This window comes from Gobio gobio, assembly GCF_949357685.1.
Source record: "Gobio gobio genome assembly, chromosome: 14".
Lineage (NCBI taxonomy): Eukaryota > Metazoa > Chordata > Actinopteri > Cypriniformes > Gobionidae > Gobio > Gobio gobio.
This window is the reverse complement of record NC_137107.1, coordinates 41,923,982-41,943,102: the sequence shown is the minus strand read 5'-3', so window position 1 is coordinate 41,943,102 and position 19,121 is coordinate 41,923,982. Positions and strand designations below refer to the sequence as shown.

General features: G+C 36.2%; 1 protein-coding gene across 2 annotated transcripts in view; it reads left to right on the top strand.

Moving 5' to 3' along the window:
- The window catches only part of col5a1 (procollagen, type V, alpha 1), a 110,961-nt gene that overhangs the window by 80,864 nt on the left and 10,976 nt on the right, over positions 1–19,121 (top strand). For both annotated transcript variants that reach the window (XM_079835157.1, XM_079835156.1), the window contains exons 31-50: positions 1,120–1,173; positions 1,508–1,561; positions 3,745–3,789; positions 3,906–3,959; positions 4,505–4,549; positions 4,646–4,699; positions 4,789–4,842; positions 4,923–4,976; positions 7,962–8,069; positions 8,172–8,261; positions 9,105–9,158; positions 10,164–10,271; positions 10,366–10,473; positions 11,917–11,970; positions 12,183–12,236; positions 12,314–12,421; positions 14,485–14,538; positions 14,633–14,740; positions 18,597–18,650; positions 18,748–18,855. In XM_079835157.1, the coding sequence (XP_079691283.1) occupies positions 1,120–1,173; positions 1,508–1,561; positions 3,745–3,789; positions 3,906–3,959; positions 4,505–4,549; positions 4,646–4,699; positions 4,789–4,842; positions 4,923–4,976; positions 7,962–8,069; positions 8,172–8,261; positions 9,105–9,158; positions 10,164–10,271; positions 10,366–10,473; positions 11,917–11,970; positions 12,183–12,236; positions 12,314–12,421; positions 14,485–14,538; positions 14,633–14,740; positions 18,597–18,650; positions 18,748–18,855 (1,422 nt within the window). The remainder of the gene's footprint in view (positions 1–1,119; positions 1,174–1,507; positions 1,562–3,744; positions 3,790–3,905; positions 3,960–4,504; positions 4,550–4,645; positions 4,700–4,788; positions 4,843–4,922; positions 4,977–7,961; positions 8,070–8,171; positions 8,262–9,104; positions 9,159–10,163; positions 10,272–10,365; positions 10,474–11,916; positions 11,971–12,182; positions 12,237–12,313; positions 12,422–14,484; positions 14,539–14,632; positions 14,741–18,596; positions 18,651–18,747; positions 18,856–19,121) is intronic.

Sequence of the window (19,121 nt, the reverse complement as noted above, 5' to 3'; positions counted from 1 at the left end):
ATATGTTCTCTTGGTCAGAGTCTATGGCAGGTCAAACATTTAACTAGCCTGACAAGCCAGACCCACATCAAGATGTTGGGTCTGGGAACACACCATTGCCAGGGCTCAATCTGAAGGGCGGATAAACGGTTGTCTTTCAAGTTCCCTCTTCACGCAATAGGATAGCGCTACAACCAACCAGAGTAACGAAGAAGGTGAAGCGGAGCTAGTTGATAGATTAAACTTTCGCCATATCCGGTCGGCAAAACTCCGAACACATCTTCCTTTTTTAAGAATGACTTCAGTGCCGTTCTTTGTTCTTTCCTCAAAGAAAAGCTGAACTCCAAGTCTTCCAGAGTCACGGCCAAAGCCAATTCGAAAGACCGCTGTTCGCCAGCTTCTTTGTTTACAAGTAGCACTCGGAACCGTGTCAACTCTGCCGTCATTATGTTAAGCCCGCCCACCCACTCTATACACGACGTGATTGGCCTCACTAGAGTTAGTTTTTTCCAGCTCGCAAGCCAATGGAGAGTTGCTAGACGCCCTGGCTGCAAATTCTATTTGCTGCCGCTATGGTTAGATTTCTATAATATATTTCCTGTGATGTTAAAAAGAGCAGCATTTATTTGAAATGGAAATAATTTGTAACATCATTACATCATCTTAACTGGTACTTTTGATCAATTTAATCAGCAATAATCCTTTCTTAATAAAAGTATTAATTCTTTACAAAAACATTTAAATGGTAGTTTTTCACCTAGAATGCAATGCAGAAATATATTGTTCAGTACAGAAAACTATTGATAAAATAGTTAAATTATTTCATTCAGCATTTGCATGCACTACACGGTACATTATGTATACAGTTAGCTTAGCAACATGCTAACATCGATCTCCATTGAAATCAATTCAAATCAAGTGTCCTGTGCACTTTGCTTGAACCAGAGGTTCTCAGTAAGGATTTGCCTATGTAGAGAGACATCATGAAATTTTGTAACGGAGAGAACATTCACTCTGTCATTAAACTGAGTGACAGAAGCAAAGCAAAAATGACGAACAAAGTTTCAATACCATTCAACACTTTGCCAGTGTTTTGTTTCGACTGATTATTTATGTTTCTTCTGTGTACTTTGGCTTTAGGGTAAGCTTGGTGTTCCAGGGTTGCCAGGCTATCCAGGAAGACAAGGCCCCAAGGTAAATATACCCGATCTGCCTGTGATTGCCCAGCATCCACAGCGTTCGTGTTTGAGTGTGTGCATGTATTGATATAAGGACAAGGTTGTGTGTGTGTGCATGAATTAGAGCAGGATTGGAAGGCAGACATGTTTGAACTTCTTGATCAAAGCTAAGTGGATTTACCCATAATGCCATCTGGTGTCAGCTTTCCGTTTGACCGTGACCCAGCATGCACTGCTGCAACAGCACTTTTCTTCTCTTCTCCTCCTTTTATCCCTCTCTCCCTCCTCGCTTTGATGGACCTGTGAATTAATCTCTCTCTCTCTCTCTCTCTCTCTCTCTCTCCCTTTAGGGTTCTCAAGGATTCCAGGGATTCCAAGGAGCCAGTGGCGAGAAAGGCACAAGGGTGTGTTAAAAAGAAATCCATGTGGAGTTTTCCTCTCTTTTTCTTTCTCTCACACACCCTCTGCATGATGATCATGTAACAAAATGCAAAACATAGAATATAGATAAAAAATAGAATATAGAATATCTCAGATATAAGATTTTCATAAATGCAATTTGATGAATTCTTTAGAGTGAACAAGAATATCAACTCCTCTATTCCAGCTAAACTTATTCGTTGTCATGTGATATCAAGATATACGCAATGCAGTTCAGAAATATGAAGGGTTATTATCGTAAATAAAACTATTTAAAACATTTTTGTGATTTAAATAAAGCTTAAATCAAATAAAATAAAATATAAAAATTAGATGGATAAAGTTAAACTAATTAAAATTTGGAACTAACTAACTGGAAATAAATAAAATTAAAACTAAATTAAAAATAATATTCAACCTAAATAGTAATATTTACAGTATAAAAAATGAAGTAAATGACAAAAGAACTAGTGCTGTCAAATCGATTAATCACGATCGAATGAAAGATAGTGTTTACACAATATATGTGTGTGTACTGTGTATAATTATTATGTATATATAAATACACACTCATTCATGTATATATTTAAGAAATATTTGCATGTATTTACTGTATAAATATATTTATTCATATTTCATATATAAATATAACACATTTTTCTTAAATATATTCATGCATGTATGTGTATTTATATACATAATAATTATACACAGTACACACACACACATATATTAAGTAAACACACACTTTTATTTTGGATGCGATTAATCACGATTAATCAAAAAAGAAGCCACAAAACCACTAAAAAGAACATCATAAAACTACTGAAAGATAAAGTGAAAACTGTTGTAAGTTAATTCAAAATATTAATAAAAAAATATAATGGTATACAAGTGTACACAACATTGTCATACCAAACCTGTAAGATACACAAAATTATATATTAAGCTGAATATATTAGGCACAATGAATGTTGTTGCGCTCTGGGAAACTCTAAAAATGACAACGCTATAAAAGTATATAATAAAAGTAGTCATTTCGACTTGCGCACTATATATTAGAAGTCAAATTCAGGGGTTGTCTCAGGTTATAGAAGCTAACAGGTCTCTGAGCTGTAGTGTGTATCACAGCCCTTATGGCCATGAAAAGCTGGGAAAGGCCCCGAGTAAACTCACAGCTCTCTGTACGCTTTATTGGCTGTATATCATCACATTTAAGCTGAGAGCAGCACCCGGCTGCCATTAAGAAGACAATGCAGTCTGCCATAAACACATTATAATCCAAAAACATCTTATTCTCTCAAGCCATTACACACACACACACACACACACACACACACACACACACACACACACACACACACACACACACACACACACTCAGACTGGATTCATTTGTTGATTCAAAACTTTCTTTGTTCCGCCGTAACTCTGAGATGGATGGTGCTAATATCATCTACAGATAATTAAATTAATCACAATATGTTCTACTAGGCTGAAGGAAATATTGCTTGTGGTTTTGTTGAAATAATGCAAATAATGGCCGTCATTTTTATGACTGAATTCACTGAAAAAGAGAATTTGAACAGGAAGTGAAGCATGATAATTTAACAGCTTAAATTTAGTTATCTCTACTTTCCTAGATTTTAATATTTTTTTAAATAAAAAAAAAATGAAAAAAAAAAAAAAAATATATATATATATATATATATATATATAACACATTTTTCTTAAATGTATACATGTATGTATGTTTATTTATATACATAATAATTATAGAGACACACACACACACACACACACACACACACACACATATGTATATATACTAGAATGTATTCATTTGAACATAAATATATTTTTAAAATAAATAATAATGCAGTTTAATTATTATATATTGTTAATTTAATTTTTTATATATATTTACTTTACTGGAATGTATTAATTATATCATTAATGTCTTTGAAAAAGAAATTCTATTAAATTAATAATTATTCGCACAATGCACATTTTTATAATTGTATATTATTGTTAATTAAAAATATTTATATATATTTATTTTACTAGAATTTATTAATTATAACACATTTATTTTAATAATAAATAAAATAAAATATTTAGTTTGATTTTCACTTTAAATTCATGTATTATTCTCTGTCGCACACAGGGGACACCAGGGAAGCCGGGCCCCCGAGGACAGAGAGGACCCACGGTAAGGCAACACAGTTAGGACAAAACAAGTGATGTGTACCCTTTTTGATGATTAGTTTAGGGTTGATTTCTCACACTGCTTCCATATTTGCACACTTCTTGTGATTCTCTCTGTAGGGACCCCGTGGTGAAAGAGGGCCAAGGGGACCAACAGGGAAAGCCGGACCAAAGGTGAGGCTGTCATTTTCCCCCACAAATGTGCATTTGTAATATGATATAATGTAGCATTATTAATAAATAAATTATATAAAATGCCAATGCAAAAACACAAGGAAAAACATATTATAAATACAATTGTTTGGCACATAATAATTAAATTAGGAAAAGCACACCACACCCTGACTGCAAACATCTCTGGCTTCAGGATATTTTAAACCTATTTCATCATTTGCCATGAAAGCTAAAAGCAGACACTGACAGGAGCTAATGGAGCTTCTATTACATTTTAAAATGCAATGTTTGTCTCATCGGCTCAGCTGGAGCAAATTAAAATGCAACAGGAATTTTATTGATCTACAAATCCTCTATCAGTCAAACAAATCTTTAATGGCACTCTTTACCTCGGGCAATAAGCATAGTTTTACTTTATTAATAATTGATTACATTTGCATGGTCATTTAATACTGCATATACAAACTGAAATATTAAAATGGTCTGGTTTTATTTCCCTCCGTCTCCTTCGTTTTCTCCTTTGCTTCTCTGCCCCGCCTCCACAGGGCAACTCAGGAAGCGATGGCCCCCCAGGACCACCCGGTGAACGGGTACGGGATAAAGAATAATTGAATCCTTCCAAAGTATTGATTGTTGGATATTGCTTCAGAGAGAGATTTAACATCTATTTCTGTGCTGTTCTGCAGGGTACATTAGGACCACAGGGACCTGCTGGATTCCCCGGCCCTAAGGGTCCACCTGTATGTGACGTTAACACTATAGATATAACTATCGAAATTCCTCATACATCTTCGTTATCCAATCATTTGTCCTCTCTCTCTCTTTTCAGGGACCTCCCGGAAAGGATGGACTGCCCGGACACCCTGGGCAGAGAGGAGAGACTGTGAGTGGCATCTGAAATGACCACAAACACTTCGCGCACACACTTATAGAAATAAACTCACTTATGTTTTCTTCTCACAGGGTTTCCAAGGTAAAACCGGACCTCCCGGACCCCCAGGTGTAGTCGGACCTCAGGTAAGTGGAACACAGAATGCTGATCTCATTATGGTGACAAGTTAGAATTTTCTGAATGATTCTAGAATTCCAGAATAGTGCCACTAATAAGATTCCACTAAAACGGATGAAAAAACTGGGGCTGAATCTCACAAATACTATCAAGAAATGTTTGGATCATCAAAAATAAAATGTAAAAACCTCACACCACACATGTTTTTTTAATATATATATATAAATATGTATAATGAAAATGAAGCCTGTTTTAAGATCATTATAGTTTTACATTACATTTCAGTTCCCATTGTGGCATTATTTTATAATGATTTTATTCTGTTTTAGAATTGAGACCGAAATGCTTTTTTCCATTCAGCCGATCTCTGGGTCTGGCGGTAGCACTTTTAGCATAGATCATTGAATCTGATTAGACCGTTAGCATCTCGCTGAAAAATGACCAAAGAGTTTCAATATTTTTCCTATTTAAAACTTGACTCTTCTGTAGTTACATTGTGTACTAAGACGGAAAATTAAAAGTTGCAATTTTCTAGGCCGATATGGCTAGGAACTATACTCTTATGATATTACACATCGCATGAAAATAGTCCCCAGCACGCTCTCTCTGCAAGCAGGTTGTCACATTGGTTATGTTGACAGAAGTTAGCCTATTTTCAGGCGCTGTGTAATATCATTGTGCCGCTGCACTCATGGTACGACAGCAAAGTTCCTTGATTATTACGCAGGAATTAGACTATAGTTCCTAGCCATATCGGCCTAGAAAAAATAGTCAAGTTTTGAATTGGAAAAATATCGAAACTCTTTGGTCATTTTTGAGCGAGATGCTAACGGTCTAATCAGATTGAATGATCTATGCTAAGCTATGCTAAAAGTGCCACCGCCAGACCAGGAGATCGGCTGAATGGATTCGAAAACGGTAAAACTCAACTGTTTAACTCTAGGGGAGTTGGAAAATCAGCCTATTTTAAAAAAAAAGGGTGGGGGAAAAAATAAGTTTAATTGTCATGAAAATAATATAGCAACGCAAAATAATTTTTCTTATTTTCTTATTTTGATGCTGGGGTGGAATATGACAATAACAATGGTTATATTGTTTACTAAAACTAAATCTATTAAAAAATAATAATTAATATAAAGTTTAAATAAAATGAAATATAAATATTATATGGAAATTAGAACTGAAAAAAATGTTCAACTAAATTAAGTGCTAATTACTAAAATTACTAAAACAAAACTGAAATAAAAAGAATAAAAATGAAGCACATAACAAAAATTACTAAAACTTAAAATTTAATTAAAATGCAATCTGAAAGTATTAAAAATATATTTTATCAATACATACTATAATAGTATATAAATAACAATTCATTCATTCATTCATGACCACAATATTCAAAAGACGTGTGATCTTTTGACTTGGGCCGGTAAGCAAACACCTAGCAACCACATAGCAATGCCCTGGTAACCACACACAACACCCTAGAAAATGACTGGGAGTTTTGAACGAGCCAGAATCCCTTCAGGAAATATAAAAAATCTGCTTTCCAGGGCTATGCTAATTTTATCTTTTTTTAAGCATTTTTAAGATGCTTCTACACTCTATTGTATCTTTAATGCTCTGGAGGCATTCGACACACTAGACTCTGTGCTGCATCTACCATCCACAGAAGAATAAAACATTATAAAGCGCTTGGCTTCGGAAACAGCATCTGTTTCTCCAGCATCAGTACCACAGGCAGAGGCCAGAGACATGCGATACATATTCATGAGCCTGTCACCAGCCATCAATCGGTCATCAGATTATCTTAAAGGTGTCCTAAGTTTGTCACCAGGGAATCATAATGGCTCCATTAGGTTACATATGGGCGGTTTGTTGGCCTGTCTGTGCTTTGTCTCCTGACATGCTTTTGTTTGTGCGGTTGGATGTTGGCTCTGGCTGGGTAATGAATAATTCATAAGCAATCATGATATTCTATTTTTTTATGCAAATGTGGAGGTGGGCACAGGTTTAAACAGTGCCACACACGCATATGGATATTCAAGTGCACATGCTCTGCCATGCAAATGGAAGCATAGAATCTGAATTTCTTTTTTTCCCTTCATGTTACATAATTTGCATATCCACTTATCTTTTAGAAACACCTGTAGCATTTTTATTATGTTTCCCAGACTTTTTGATTGCTTTCCTTTATTATACTGTAAAAACACTTTTTGAAATAGGAAATAACTAGTACAACCGTTTGTTTTCTCAAAGCATTGATTAAAAATTGATCTTAAAATATGGCTTTGAAATAATGAAGTTTTTGCTATTAAAAATGTTTATTGCTGTCAATTGATTAAAAGAAATTAACGAATTAATTACACATTTTCCTGTAATTAACCGCAAGTAATCACACCTAACATTAACGTTTTTAATATATTTTTATATTGTAATAATTTCACATTTAATCTCCAAATGAACGTTGAAACAACATAAAGACATCATAAAGTATCCTATATTTTAAATATTTCATTAAAAGATGCCATTAAACAAATAAGGCCAGTATCACCGATACCATTACAGCTACCGATGTCTCAATGAACTCAATTAATTTTCTCTCTCAATTTTAGCCATTAATTATAGCCATTCAGCATTACAGTATAAGTGAAAGCTATACATTTGAACATTTATTAGGCTTTAAAATTACAAAACTTTTTTGCTGTGTTAATTGCGTTAAATACATTTTTTTAACGTGTTAAACTGAAAAAAATAATTACATGCATTAACATGTTGATTTTGACAGCCCTAAAAAATATTATAATTTGAATGAATCATATTTTGTTAAAGTAGTGAATTGCTTTGTTGAGGTAAATTAAATCATTCTGTATTTTCAAATTGCTTTTGAATTGAATCGATTCACTTACGAATCATCTTTGGACTCGATTCACTATCAACCCAAAGATTCATCTACCTCAATACCTTACCCATAATCCATCTCTCTTACTGCTCAGGGACCAACAGGTGAGACAGGACCAATGGGAGAGCGAGGTCACCCTGGACCCCCAGGACCACCCGGTGAACAGGGTCTACCCGGACCTGCGGGCAAAGAAGGAGCGAAGGTGCAAACAAATTCACACATGTACACACAAAAAGAAATACACCACCTTATCTATTGGTCAGAAGGGGTTTATAACATCATATCTGATTCTTTGTGTTCACAGGGAGATCCAGGTCCAGCAGGGCCAACCGGTAAAGATGGACCTCCAGGACTCCGAGGGTTCCCAGGCGAGAGAGGTTTACCAGGCCCTGTGGTGAGTATCAAGAATGAAACGTGATTTCAACAAACCCCTAACCCTTAGTGTTAAAGGTAGGGTAGGCAATTTTTGGAACGGCTATCAATAGCACACTAGCTTTGATAGCATGCCTTCAGAGTGTCTCTAAAATCAAACCTCCTTCAAAACACATGATCGCACACGGCAGAGTTTGCAAAGCGTTATGAGAGACGGACTAAAAACAACCTCATGTCTCAAAGCACATAACATTACAATAATAATGAACGTAAACGACTTAAAGAGCTCGAGTTGTGCCACCTGACAGCTGCAGATTCACTCCGGTTTTGATAGTGATTCCATTGAAATGCATACATTTGAGTCTTGAACCGCTCTGAGTATAACACTGCGGGTTTCCATCTCTTCCAAATGACAGTAGTTATGGCGTGAGCGCAGCATAAGCTCGTTGTTTTGGTTCAGGAGGATCCGTTAAAGGTGGCGGCTGTTTTGGTTTCGGCGCTCAGTGACTGAGGTCTGTCTAACTCTGCATAATATGCTGCATAATGCGCTGATGACGTGTGATGTCTGACGGACCGAATGCAATGATTGGGCGAACGTTTTTATGGTCCTACGCCTTCCACAGACGATGTATATATATATATACACATAAATACATTGAGACCACTTAACTTAGTGATTGCTTTGATTTGTTACTCGCCCTTAAGTTTTGTACAGGCGAATATCTCTCTTTTGATGTTTTTTCAACTCTGAGCATTTTAGTTTGTTGTTCAGTATAAGTAGAACGTCCCTAACCTTCAAAGGTGTCGCACAGGAGCACATGGATGTGTTTGTGTACGTTCAGCAGTTTTATGTTTCTGTTTGCAGGGATCAGCAGGCTTGAAAGGAAGCGAAGGACCTCCTGGGCCACCTGGACCTGCTGTAAGTAGACATTTTCTGTCTTTTTGTCTGTCTCTTTTCCAACTGCTTTGTTATTTGCTTGTTTACCTTGTTTTGTCTTTCTCTTTTATCCTTTTGCTCCAAACTCTGGCTTTCCAGTGAGTATAGTGATTCAGTGCATATGATATTGATTTACATCTACAGTACCAGTCAAACATTTGGACTCAGTTTATTTGTATATAAATTAGTTTTGTATACTATTTAATTCATGTTTTAGGGTGCTTGAGTTTCCAACATACACTACCATTCCAAAGTTCAAGATCAGAATGATTTTCTTCAAATAAATTATTACTTTTATTCAGCAAGGATGCATTAAATTAATCAAAAGTGACAGTAAATCCATTGTTACAAAAGTTTTCTGTTTTAAAATAAATTATGTTCTTTTGAACTTTCTATTCATCAAAGAATCCTGAAAAAATACATATTAAAGAAGAAAACAGTTTAATATTTCAAAATGTTACTGTTTTTTCTGTATTTTTGATCAAATATATGCAGCTTTGGTGAACATAAGAGACTTGTTTCAAAAACATAAAAATATTGTATAGACCCCAAACATTGAAAGAAGAAGTATATACATTTTTATATTTTATTATTAACTAGTAAATGTGATATAGTAGTAAATAATAAGTTGTTTCCAAATGTTTGACTAGTGATTATTCATAAATCATAGATTATAGATTATCAAAAGGTTTATCTATTCACCTCTCCTCTTTTCATGCAGTCTTGATATCAAAATGTTTTACTACTCAGATTTGACTGATGTCTTATATAATGCTGCATAGTTATATAATCAATAACTTGCAAAGGCTGTTTATTTCTGCATTAAAATCATAGCTTGTTTTTATATGCACAGACCAGCTGTCTACGCCTCCATATGAATTTCTTCAAGAACAAATGCATAATTAATCAAACATCATCATGCCATCAGTAGCTAATGCCAGTCGCTGCAAGTGCATAGGTTATGAAATTTCATATTCAAATTCATAGGGTTCTCCTGGTGAACGTGGTCCTTCTGGCCCAGCCGGTCCTACTGGCCTCCCGGGCCGACCTGGACCTCAAGGACCCCCAGGCCCCGCTGGAGAGAAAGGTGGACCTGTGAGTACACATTTGATCTTCGTTTATAATCCCTGTTTTGTCCCATTGCATATGGTTAAAATATTCACTGTGACCTTTCTCTCTCTCATATTAGGGCGAGAAAGGACCTCAAGGCCCCGCTGGTAGAGACGGTATTCAGGGACCTGTGGGGCTTCCAGGCCCAGCTGGACCAATCGGACCCCCGGGAGAAGACGGTGATAAGGTACAGAAGAAAATGAAGTTGTAGAAAGTGAGGGAAGAAAGTTTGAGAAGAGAAATGAATTCATTATAGATAGAGGGACTTGAGCATGTAATCGATGATCATGGTTGAATCTGGTGGGTTTGCTAGATGATTAGACCAGGATGAGGAGAAGTGAAGGTCACATCTCTCACACACACACACACACACACACACACACACACACACACACACACACACACACACACACACACACACACACACACACACACACACACACACACACACACACACACACACACACACACACACACACACATAGATCAAACTAGTTAGAGTCAGATCAATATTTTCTTCTGAGGCATGGATGGACGATTAGGCAATTAAATATGCAGTTAGCCTTATTGTAAATGATCTGATTTAACACTTAGGTGAACGTGTAAAGGAAATGACATCACCATGTCACCATCACACACACCTACACACACAGATTTGGGGTTTGTGTAGGTGTGTGTGACACTAACATGTGTTAGCATTGGCAGTTTTAAGGTGTGAGCGATATTTGAAGGATGTGTGTGTCAGCTCTGCCATGTGGGACAGGTGCAAAGCCTTCTGGGACATATAGTCAGAGGAATAAATAACAGTGTTCGTTTCTAATGCCTGTCTTCACAAACAAAAATAGACCAAAAATACCATCTCCTGGCAATACCATATGTTAATACTATTTTTTTTCCAACTTATACAATGATAGTGTCATTGCATTATTTGATTTTCCTTGGATTGCCATGAACTGTTCAAAAGTAGTACTATGTATTTCTGAAAGATATTAATACTTTTATTCAGCATGAAATTGATTAAAAGTGACAGCAAAGATTCAAAAATTCAGATCTTGCTCTTTTGAGATTTCTATTAATCAAAGTATCCTGTAAAATGGATCACGGTTTCCACAAAAAATATTAAACTGCTTTCAACATTGGTAATAATAAGAAATGTCCTGAGGAGCAAATCAGCATATTGCAATCATTTCTGAAGGATCATGTGACACTGAAGACTGGTGGAAATTAGGAATGATGCTGAAAATTAAGGTTTTATCTCAGGAATAAAGTACATTTTAAAATATATTAAAATAGAAAACACTTCATTTAAATTGTAATAATATTTCACAATATTACTGTTTTTACAATATTGTTGATTCTTTCAAAAACAAAATCTTACCAACCAAAACTTGTAAATGGCAGTGTATATGAATATGATAATCATAAAATACCATGATATCACCACATGAAACCATTATCCTACATAAATCTGTGATACATAAAATACTACATAAACACTCCTGCATAAAATACCATGATATCACCATATGAAACCAATATTGCACTATAATATAAAAGTTAGACAAACAGATTTTGTATTTTTGTATCATGTGAACTATTTGCATATGTAAATGCTGCTTTATTGTGACAGGGCGAGATTGGAGAGCCAGGACAGAAGGGAAGCAAAGGTGACAAGGGCGAGCAGGTGAGTCACTCTGAACTTACTGTTTACATTTACATTCAGACTGAAAGCATCATTTATTCAACGAGCCCCTGTTTGTTTGTGTCGTTCTCCTATGATGACCATTCGTCCTGTTATTACCACTGTGCAGTGATGAAAATAGGTGTTATGAGATGTGCTTTCTTGCTTCTCATTTATTTTTTCCCATTTCTCTCATTATTTTTGCCATTCTTCAGGGTCCTCCAGGGCCCACCGGCCCCCAAGGTCCAAGTGGTCAGCCGGGTCCTCCTGTAAGTTCTCTGAAATCATTCATGTCTCATATGTCTGCGGTATAAGCAGTGTTAGTGATGTCACTTCCTCCCTGCAGGGTGCTGATGGAGAGCAAGGTCCCAGAGGTCAGCAGGGTCTTTTTGGACAGAAGGGAGATGAGGGCTCACGAGGCTTCCCAGGACCACCCGGACCTGTCGGCCTTCAGGTTAGAAGGCAAACTTATTTTTCTAATACACTTTACTGGTCTTAATCTAGCGCACAATTGAGCTTACAACAGCGCTTACTCTAAGTACCGTAAAACTTCAAATAATAGCCCGGGCTTCTATTTACCCAAATCGCCGAACTGCACCGGCTTGTATTTGAAACAGGCGTCTATAAGAGACAGGCCTTTAATTTAGTGTGGATATGTTCAAGCGTGACGGTAGGAGGTTACCACATTATATTACATTTTTATTTATAATTAATTCGAATGTGTTTAACAAATCATTTAATGTAAGAAATGTCTTAGATTATTGGCAGCACAAAAAACGAAACGATGTGACGGCAATGGGCAGAACAATATAAGTTACCGCTAAAATCCATTGAGCGTATGAACTTGTTGCCCGAAACACATCAACAAGAAAGAATGAAGGCTACCCTGTAAAACAACTGCAATCATGTGATAGAAAATTACTCTATTCATCACTATCATCATCCCCGCGATTCTCAATTACAAGTTCATGGGCGAATTCCTCCTCCACTTCTCCCTCTCCAGCCTCCGCTAACTCTGCCTGCCTTGCTCGCACTAACAGATCCCGCCCAGATGCGCACGGCTCTCCCTCTTTGAAACAATTCCATCAGAAGCTACTGTCAGGCCACATACCTAAGGATAACATCCCGAAGTTAATGAAATATATCTCCTCCTTCTCCCTCGCACACACAAACACACACGCACGTCTGCGCGCAAGAATTAAAGGAATTTTTCAGCCGCTCCGTATCCAGCTTTACCCACGCTTGAAATTTGACAACTGTCAGCTTAAATGTCAAATTATACTTTTCTCCATGGTGGTATTGAGAGAATTAAGAAAAACTGAAGACTGAAAGTTCGTTAACCTCTTTGTTATGTTGCCATAGTGATGAGTAGTTCATGAACGGTTCCGTCTGTCACGTGAAATCTAATCAAAACATAGAACAGACGATCTGACGGGTTTGAGAAGATCAAATACAGCCCGATACTAAAAAACAGACCAGGCCTCTATTTGAGACCGGCCTTTATTTACCCAAACCTGTCGTCGCACCAGGCGTTTAAAAGAGACAGGCGTCTATTTGGGACTCGGCTATTATTTGAAGTTTTACGGTATGTCAAACAAAATGTTGGCACGATTCGGTTCGCTCAATGATGTACCTGATCATTTTGGAATAACTTATTCTAAATGCAGTTCATTATAGTTTATCATCAGGCAGACATCAGAAAGCACAAGCTTTTTTTGGTCGTTATGTTGAAACACTAAACTAAACAAATAAAGGAAATGCAAGGGGAAATTTAGTTAGACATTACAAGACTGGGGAAATGTGTACCGGACACTTTGCAGATGCATTTGTTTTTTGTGTGTGTGTTTTTCTTAAAATAAATTAAATTTTGGCTGCATTTCAGATTATTTTTTGCTTATCAGAGCTGTTGAAACCAGAGATTCACACCGGAGGCCTTTCAGCATGCTGATGTTTTTCAAATAAAACCCAAAAATCCTCACATAAGATGAGGATTTGCATTTTGGTATACAGATAGACATTTATTGAGGAAATTATGCAAATATCCTGCCCAATTTCAAAACACACTGCCATATAAAACTCTGTAATTGCCTAAATGGCATCTAGAGTTGATGAAAACTGCTTAAACAAGCCAGCTTTATTTGTAGTCTTTTTATGTCATGGAAAAAAAAACACCTCAGACGTTTTAACTTCATAAAGTACGACAAGTCTGATCCAACACTTGAGAACATCATGAACAAAACTCCATTAAATAGCCTAGTATCCAAATTACATGTGCCATAACAACAACACAAAAAAGGAAGGTTTGTTTGTGGCAGTGCTTGTTAGACAAAATGGCGGTTAGCAACAAGGCTTCTCAGCACAGCAATTTGATTGGCTCTTTGGACTGTCACTCATTTATCTATCATAAAGTCAGTTCATCAACATCGTTCAAGATGGATACAATCTAGCTTTTTTGTCGTTTAGACGTTCAGTTGCGATTGGTTTGCCTGGTTTTAACTCATTTGTGATTGTGTGCAGGGCTTGCCTGGACCCCCTGGTGAGAAAGGAGAGACTGGTGATGTCGGCCAAATGGTACAAGTCCACATCTATACAATCATTTTGGTAAAATGTACATTTTATTGGATAGAAACAGAGTTTTCTCACTGTATCGTGACTTTTCTCTCAGGGTCCACCCGGTCCACCGGGCCCCAGAGGCCCCTCCGGACCCCCAGGAGCTGACGGACCGCAGGGACCTCCAGGAGGCATCGGAAACCCTGGAGCAGTGGGAGAGAAGGTGAAGAAGCATCACTCCCTAAACACTCTTTAATTTCATTTTAATTAGAATCTTATGGCTTTAATGATCTGAGGGATAATGTGTCAGACTCAGTAATGATTCCACTGTGTGTGTGCGTGTGTGTTATAAAGATGCTCTTATGCTCTGTCAGTTCAGGATTTGCAGGTCTCTCTGGAGAAGGTGAATGAAGTGTTTGCTTGTGTGTCTGCGAGGTTGAGATTGCTTCTGTGTTCTTATTGCTTGTGTAGTTTAATGTGTAAAATGGAACTAAGGAAGTTGATATTCCCAAAAAGTGTAACCCTGTGTCTCTGTGACGCTTTCAAAACACGGGGGGTTTGAGCATCATGACAGCAACACTAGCTGAACCATTGTTTGTCATCCATTATAGTTTGTATGCAATGATGATTCCCTGTATAGATTATGTACACTGTAAAAAAAAAAAAAATTATAATAATTTAAAAAATAAGTGTTTGTGCTGCCTTAAAATGTTACGTTTAATCTTGAAATGTGAAGTTGTCCTAAGTGACAACTTGGATATTTGAGTTGACTAAACAAAATATTTTTAGGCAGCACAAGCACTTTTTTAAGTTGAAACAACACATTTTTTTTAGCAGTTTTTCAAAGTGTGTAATTGAATTGCATTTGTTAAGCAATGACTATACACTATGTTGATTTATCAGCAGATCGGTTCATTCTAATTAGAGTGATTTGATAATAATAATAGTAATAAATATGTTTATCTAGTATAACAATAATATAATTTAATTTGTAATTAGGGACTGTATACAAGTAAATATATTTCGATAACTTTGTTAATTCTAATTAAAGTGGTTTAATAATTTAATTTAAGTTCATATGTACGCAAATACTATACAGTACATCATGTAGATGTATTGATAGCTTTATTCATTCTAATTAGTGATTTTGTAATGCTAATAATAATAATAGTAATTATATATATTACAAATATTATTGCTGAAAATACATTACTGAAATACAAAATTATGGTATTTTTGTGACAGCAGATAAGTAATCCAAATGTCATAAAAAGTAGATTTTTTTATCAAAATAATACAAAATACTGCATTTTTTTTTATGAATGGCCGGTAAAGTTTCTTAACTTTGTCGCCATTTGCAGATGTGACAAAAACTAAATTAAGCCCGTCATGTGTAACGAGAGAGATTATATTCTTCATTAAAGGGTTAGTTCACCCAAAAATGAAAATAATGTAATTTTTTACTCCCCTTCATGCCGTTCCACACCCGTAAGACCCACATTTTTGTTGAAATCTGATGGCTCAGTGAGGCCTGCATAGGGAGCAAAGCAGAGATCCATTAATGTACTAAAACATTTCAATCAGTTCATGTGAGTACAGTGGTTCAATATTAATATTATAAAGCGACGATCATATTTTTGGTCCGCCAAAAAAAAACAAATAACGACTTGTATAGTGATTACCGATTTCATCCATAAGTCGTTTATTAGTTTTTTTGGTGCACCAAAAAAATATTCTCGTCGCTTTATAGGTCTTACGGGTGTGGAACGGCATGAAGGTGAGTAATAAATTACATTATTTTCATCATTTTTGGGTGAACTAACCCTTTAAATAATTAAACATGCTTTAGAGACCTGGGAAAAGATATTATGGCATACATTCAACAAGTAGCATTGCTGTACTTTACAAAAGAGCGTTCTGATTATGCCATGTACTTTATGTCTGGATTTCAGGCTGTGTTTGCGCAGTGAGTATGTCCGTGTGTTTACTGAGTGTGACTGTGAGACGTGAGTGCACTGTATGTCTCAGCAGAGCAAACAGACAGCGTGTTCGCATGACTGCGCTCGATCATCTCAGCACCGGCCACCGTCAATATTGTTTAATGTGGTACTTCAGCACTATTGTTCTGCCACAGAACCAAGGACCCATTTCAGTTCTGCTTAGAGAGGAGTTTTGCCCAGAGAAATGACCCAGAAAAACACAGCTGAGGGGAGGACTTAAAGAAAACAGATAAAGATGATAGAATGAGGGCTGGAGACAAGGCTGTTTGGTGTTAGTCTGGGAAGATTTACCCCGCCACTTCACTCTGACAGACCTCTTATCCCACTACAGAGAGAGAGAGAGAGAGATACCTCAGTCTGACACACACACTCACATGAATGATGCAGTTCAGCAGTCGGAGAGACTCTTAATCCCTCAATATGGCAGACGCACACACACACGCACACTTAAACAGCCTCTCTAAAGCACAGAGAGTAACTCTTAAACAGGTTTACAAGCATGAGAGAAAGCATGTTTCCGGTTAAACAGATGTAGTTCCTTAAGGGAAGGTTGGATGTTTTTTTGAATGCTTAATGTCACAAACCGACTCTTTTGATACAGTGTTTTTATTAGTGGTTTGCTAACAAACATCACTATTATTGCTCTTTGAATTGATCTGTATCAGTCGATATTGGATATTTAAATGAGCATTGCTGATTTCCCTTATTTTTACCTTTTATAGTACGTTTACCATCATCTAATTCTCACTTTAAGTTAACCTTTAAAAACACTATTTAATAACACTGTTAAATGTGATCTTTAACCAATCTCAAAGTTAATATTTAATTCTGTACAGTACACTATAATGTTGCAATCTGTAAATTCACTTGTAGCATTTTAACAAAATATTATACATTGTTTTATTTAGACAAAATAGTATGGAATTTTACTCTCAGCCATTTTATTTTTATTTTTACACAAAATAGTATAGCATTTAAATTTGTTTTTTTTGTATTAATTATTTTTTATTTACACGTAATAGCATAGATTTTTCATTTTATCCATTTATTTAGTTTTATTTAAATAGTGTAGAATTGTAATTTCAATTTTTTATTTTGGACAAAGTCTTATAGAATATAAATGTATACATTTATTTATGTTTATTTTCAGTTATTTTTAATTTAATTTAGATTATTTATTTTTATTTATTTTTGTTTAGACAATAGTATAGAATTTTAATTTCAGCCATCTATCAGTTCTTAGTCATAACAAAAATAATGATCAGCTTATCGAATTTCTTCAATAATTAATGTTTGATAATTCCTTCATTTTTGAAAATTATAGAATTTTAATTTCAGTTTATTTATTTTTTTTCATTTAATTGTTTTTATTTAAACATAATAATGTAGAATTTTTATTTTGGTTATTATTTTTTATTAACTTGTTATTTTGTTTAGACAAAATAGAACCGATAAATGGCTGCAATTAAAATTCTATACTCAGACACAGCATAAAATAATTATCAACTTATCGATATCAATTGAACAATGAAATAAAATAGTTTAAATATCTCATAGATGTACATTGGAGGGACCAGAGTCATATATGGATACCAGAATATTATAGATGGGCTCTTTTGACTTAGTCCAATAAGGAGCTACCTAACAACCACATAACAATGTGCTAAAAAACACCTTTGCCGAACACCTTTGCAACCAGCCACAACTCTTTAGCACAATGGCAGTAAGTTTTGCACCGGCATCAACACCCACTTCTTCAAAAAAATTTGCAAGTCTAGTTGTCATCACTCAAAGTGTCATCACTCCATTCAAGTCTGTCTGGATATATTATGATTTTCATTCTCATCTGATGGCTGATTTAAGTGGCCATCGTCAAGGTCATTTGTTTGTCTGAATATTGATGTTGCACAGATTTTCATGCTAGATTGTGCCGTTCTGCGGAGGGAGGCAGATTTGCTGACAAGACGGTGAATAATGATGCTGACGTGCTCTTCTGTCCAGAGGAGAAAATCTCTGCAGTGTTTGGGAGAAAAAGAGTGTGATACCATGTTTTACTTACATCTCTCTCTGTTTCTGTAGGGAGACTCTGGTGAAGCAGGAGAACCAGGCACACAGGGAGACGTCGGCCCTCCAGTACGGCAAAAAACACAAACAAATAAACAAACTCTAAAACATCACTGCTGTCAGAATAACACTCATATTTCATACCTTGTTTGCGTGTGTGTTTTAGGGTCCAAGAGGAGAGCGAGGAGAAAAGGGAGAGTCCGGACCCGCTGGTTCTGCTGGCCCACCCGGACCAAAAGGACCACCAGGAGATGATGGTCCTAAAGGAAGTCCTGTAAGTTCCCACCGCACTCACATCCAAAGCCCCGTTTCCACCGAAATTACCTGGAACAATTTGTCTTAGGAACTTTTTTCCCCCAGACCTGTTTCTGTCTGCGTTTCCATTGCGGTCTAAAGTACCGTGAAGATTAGTCCGGTGATTAGGACTGCACGCAACTTTCCAGAGCCCACTGGATTTTGTCTATCGCAAATACATGTAATAAAGCCTGAACCTCTTCGTCAGTCCATCTAAACTTCATTGTTGATTCGAATAGCAAACAA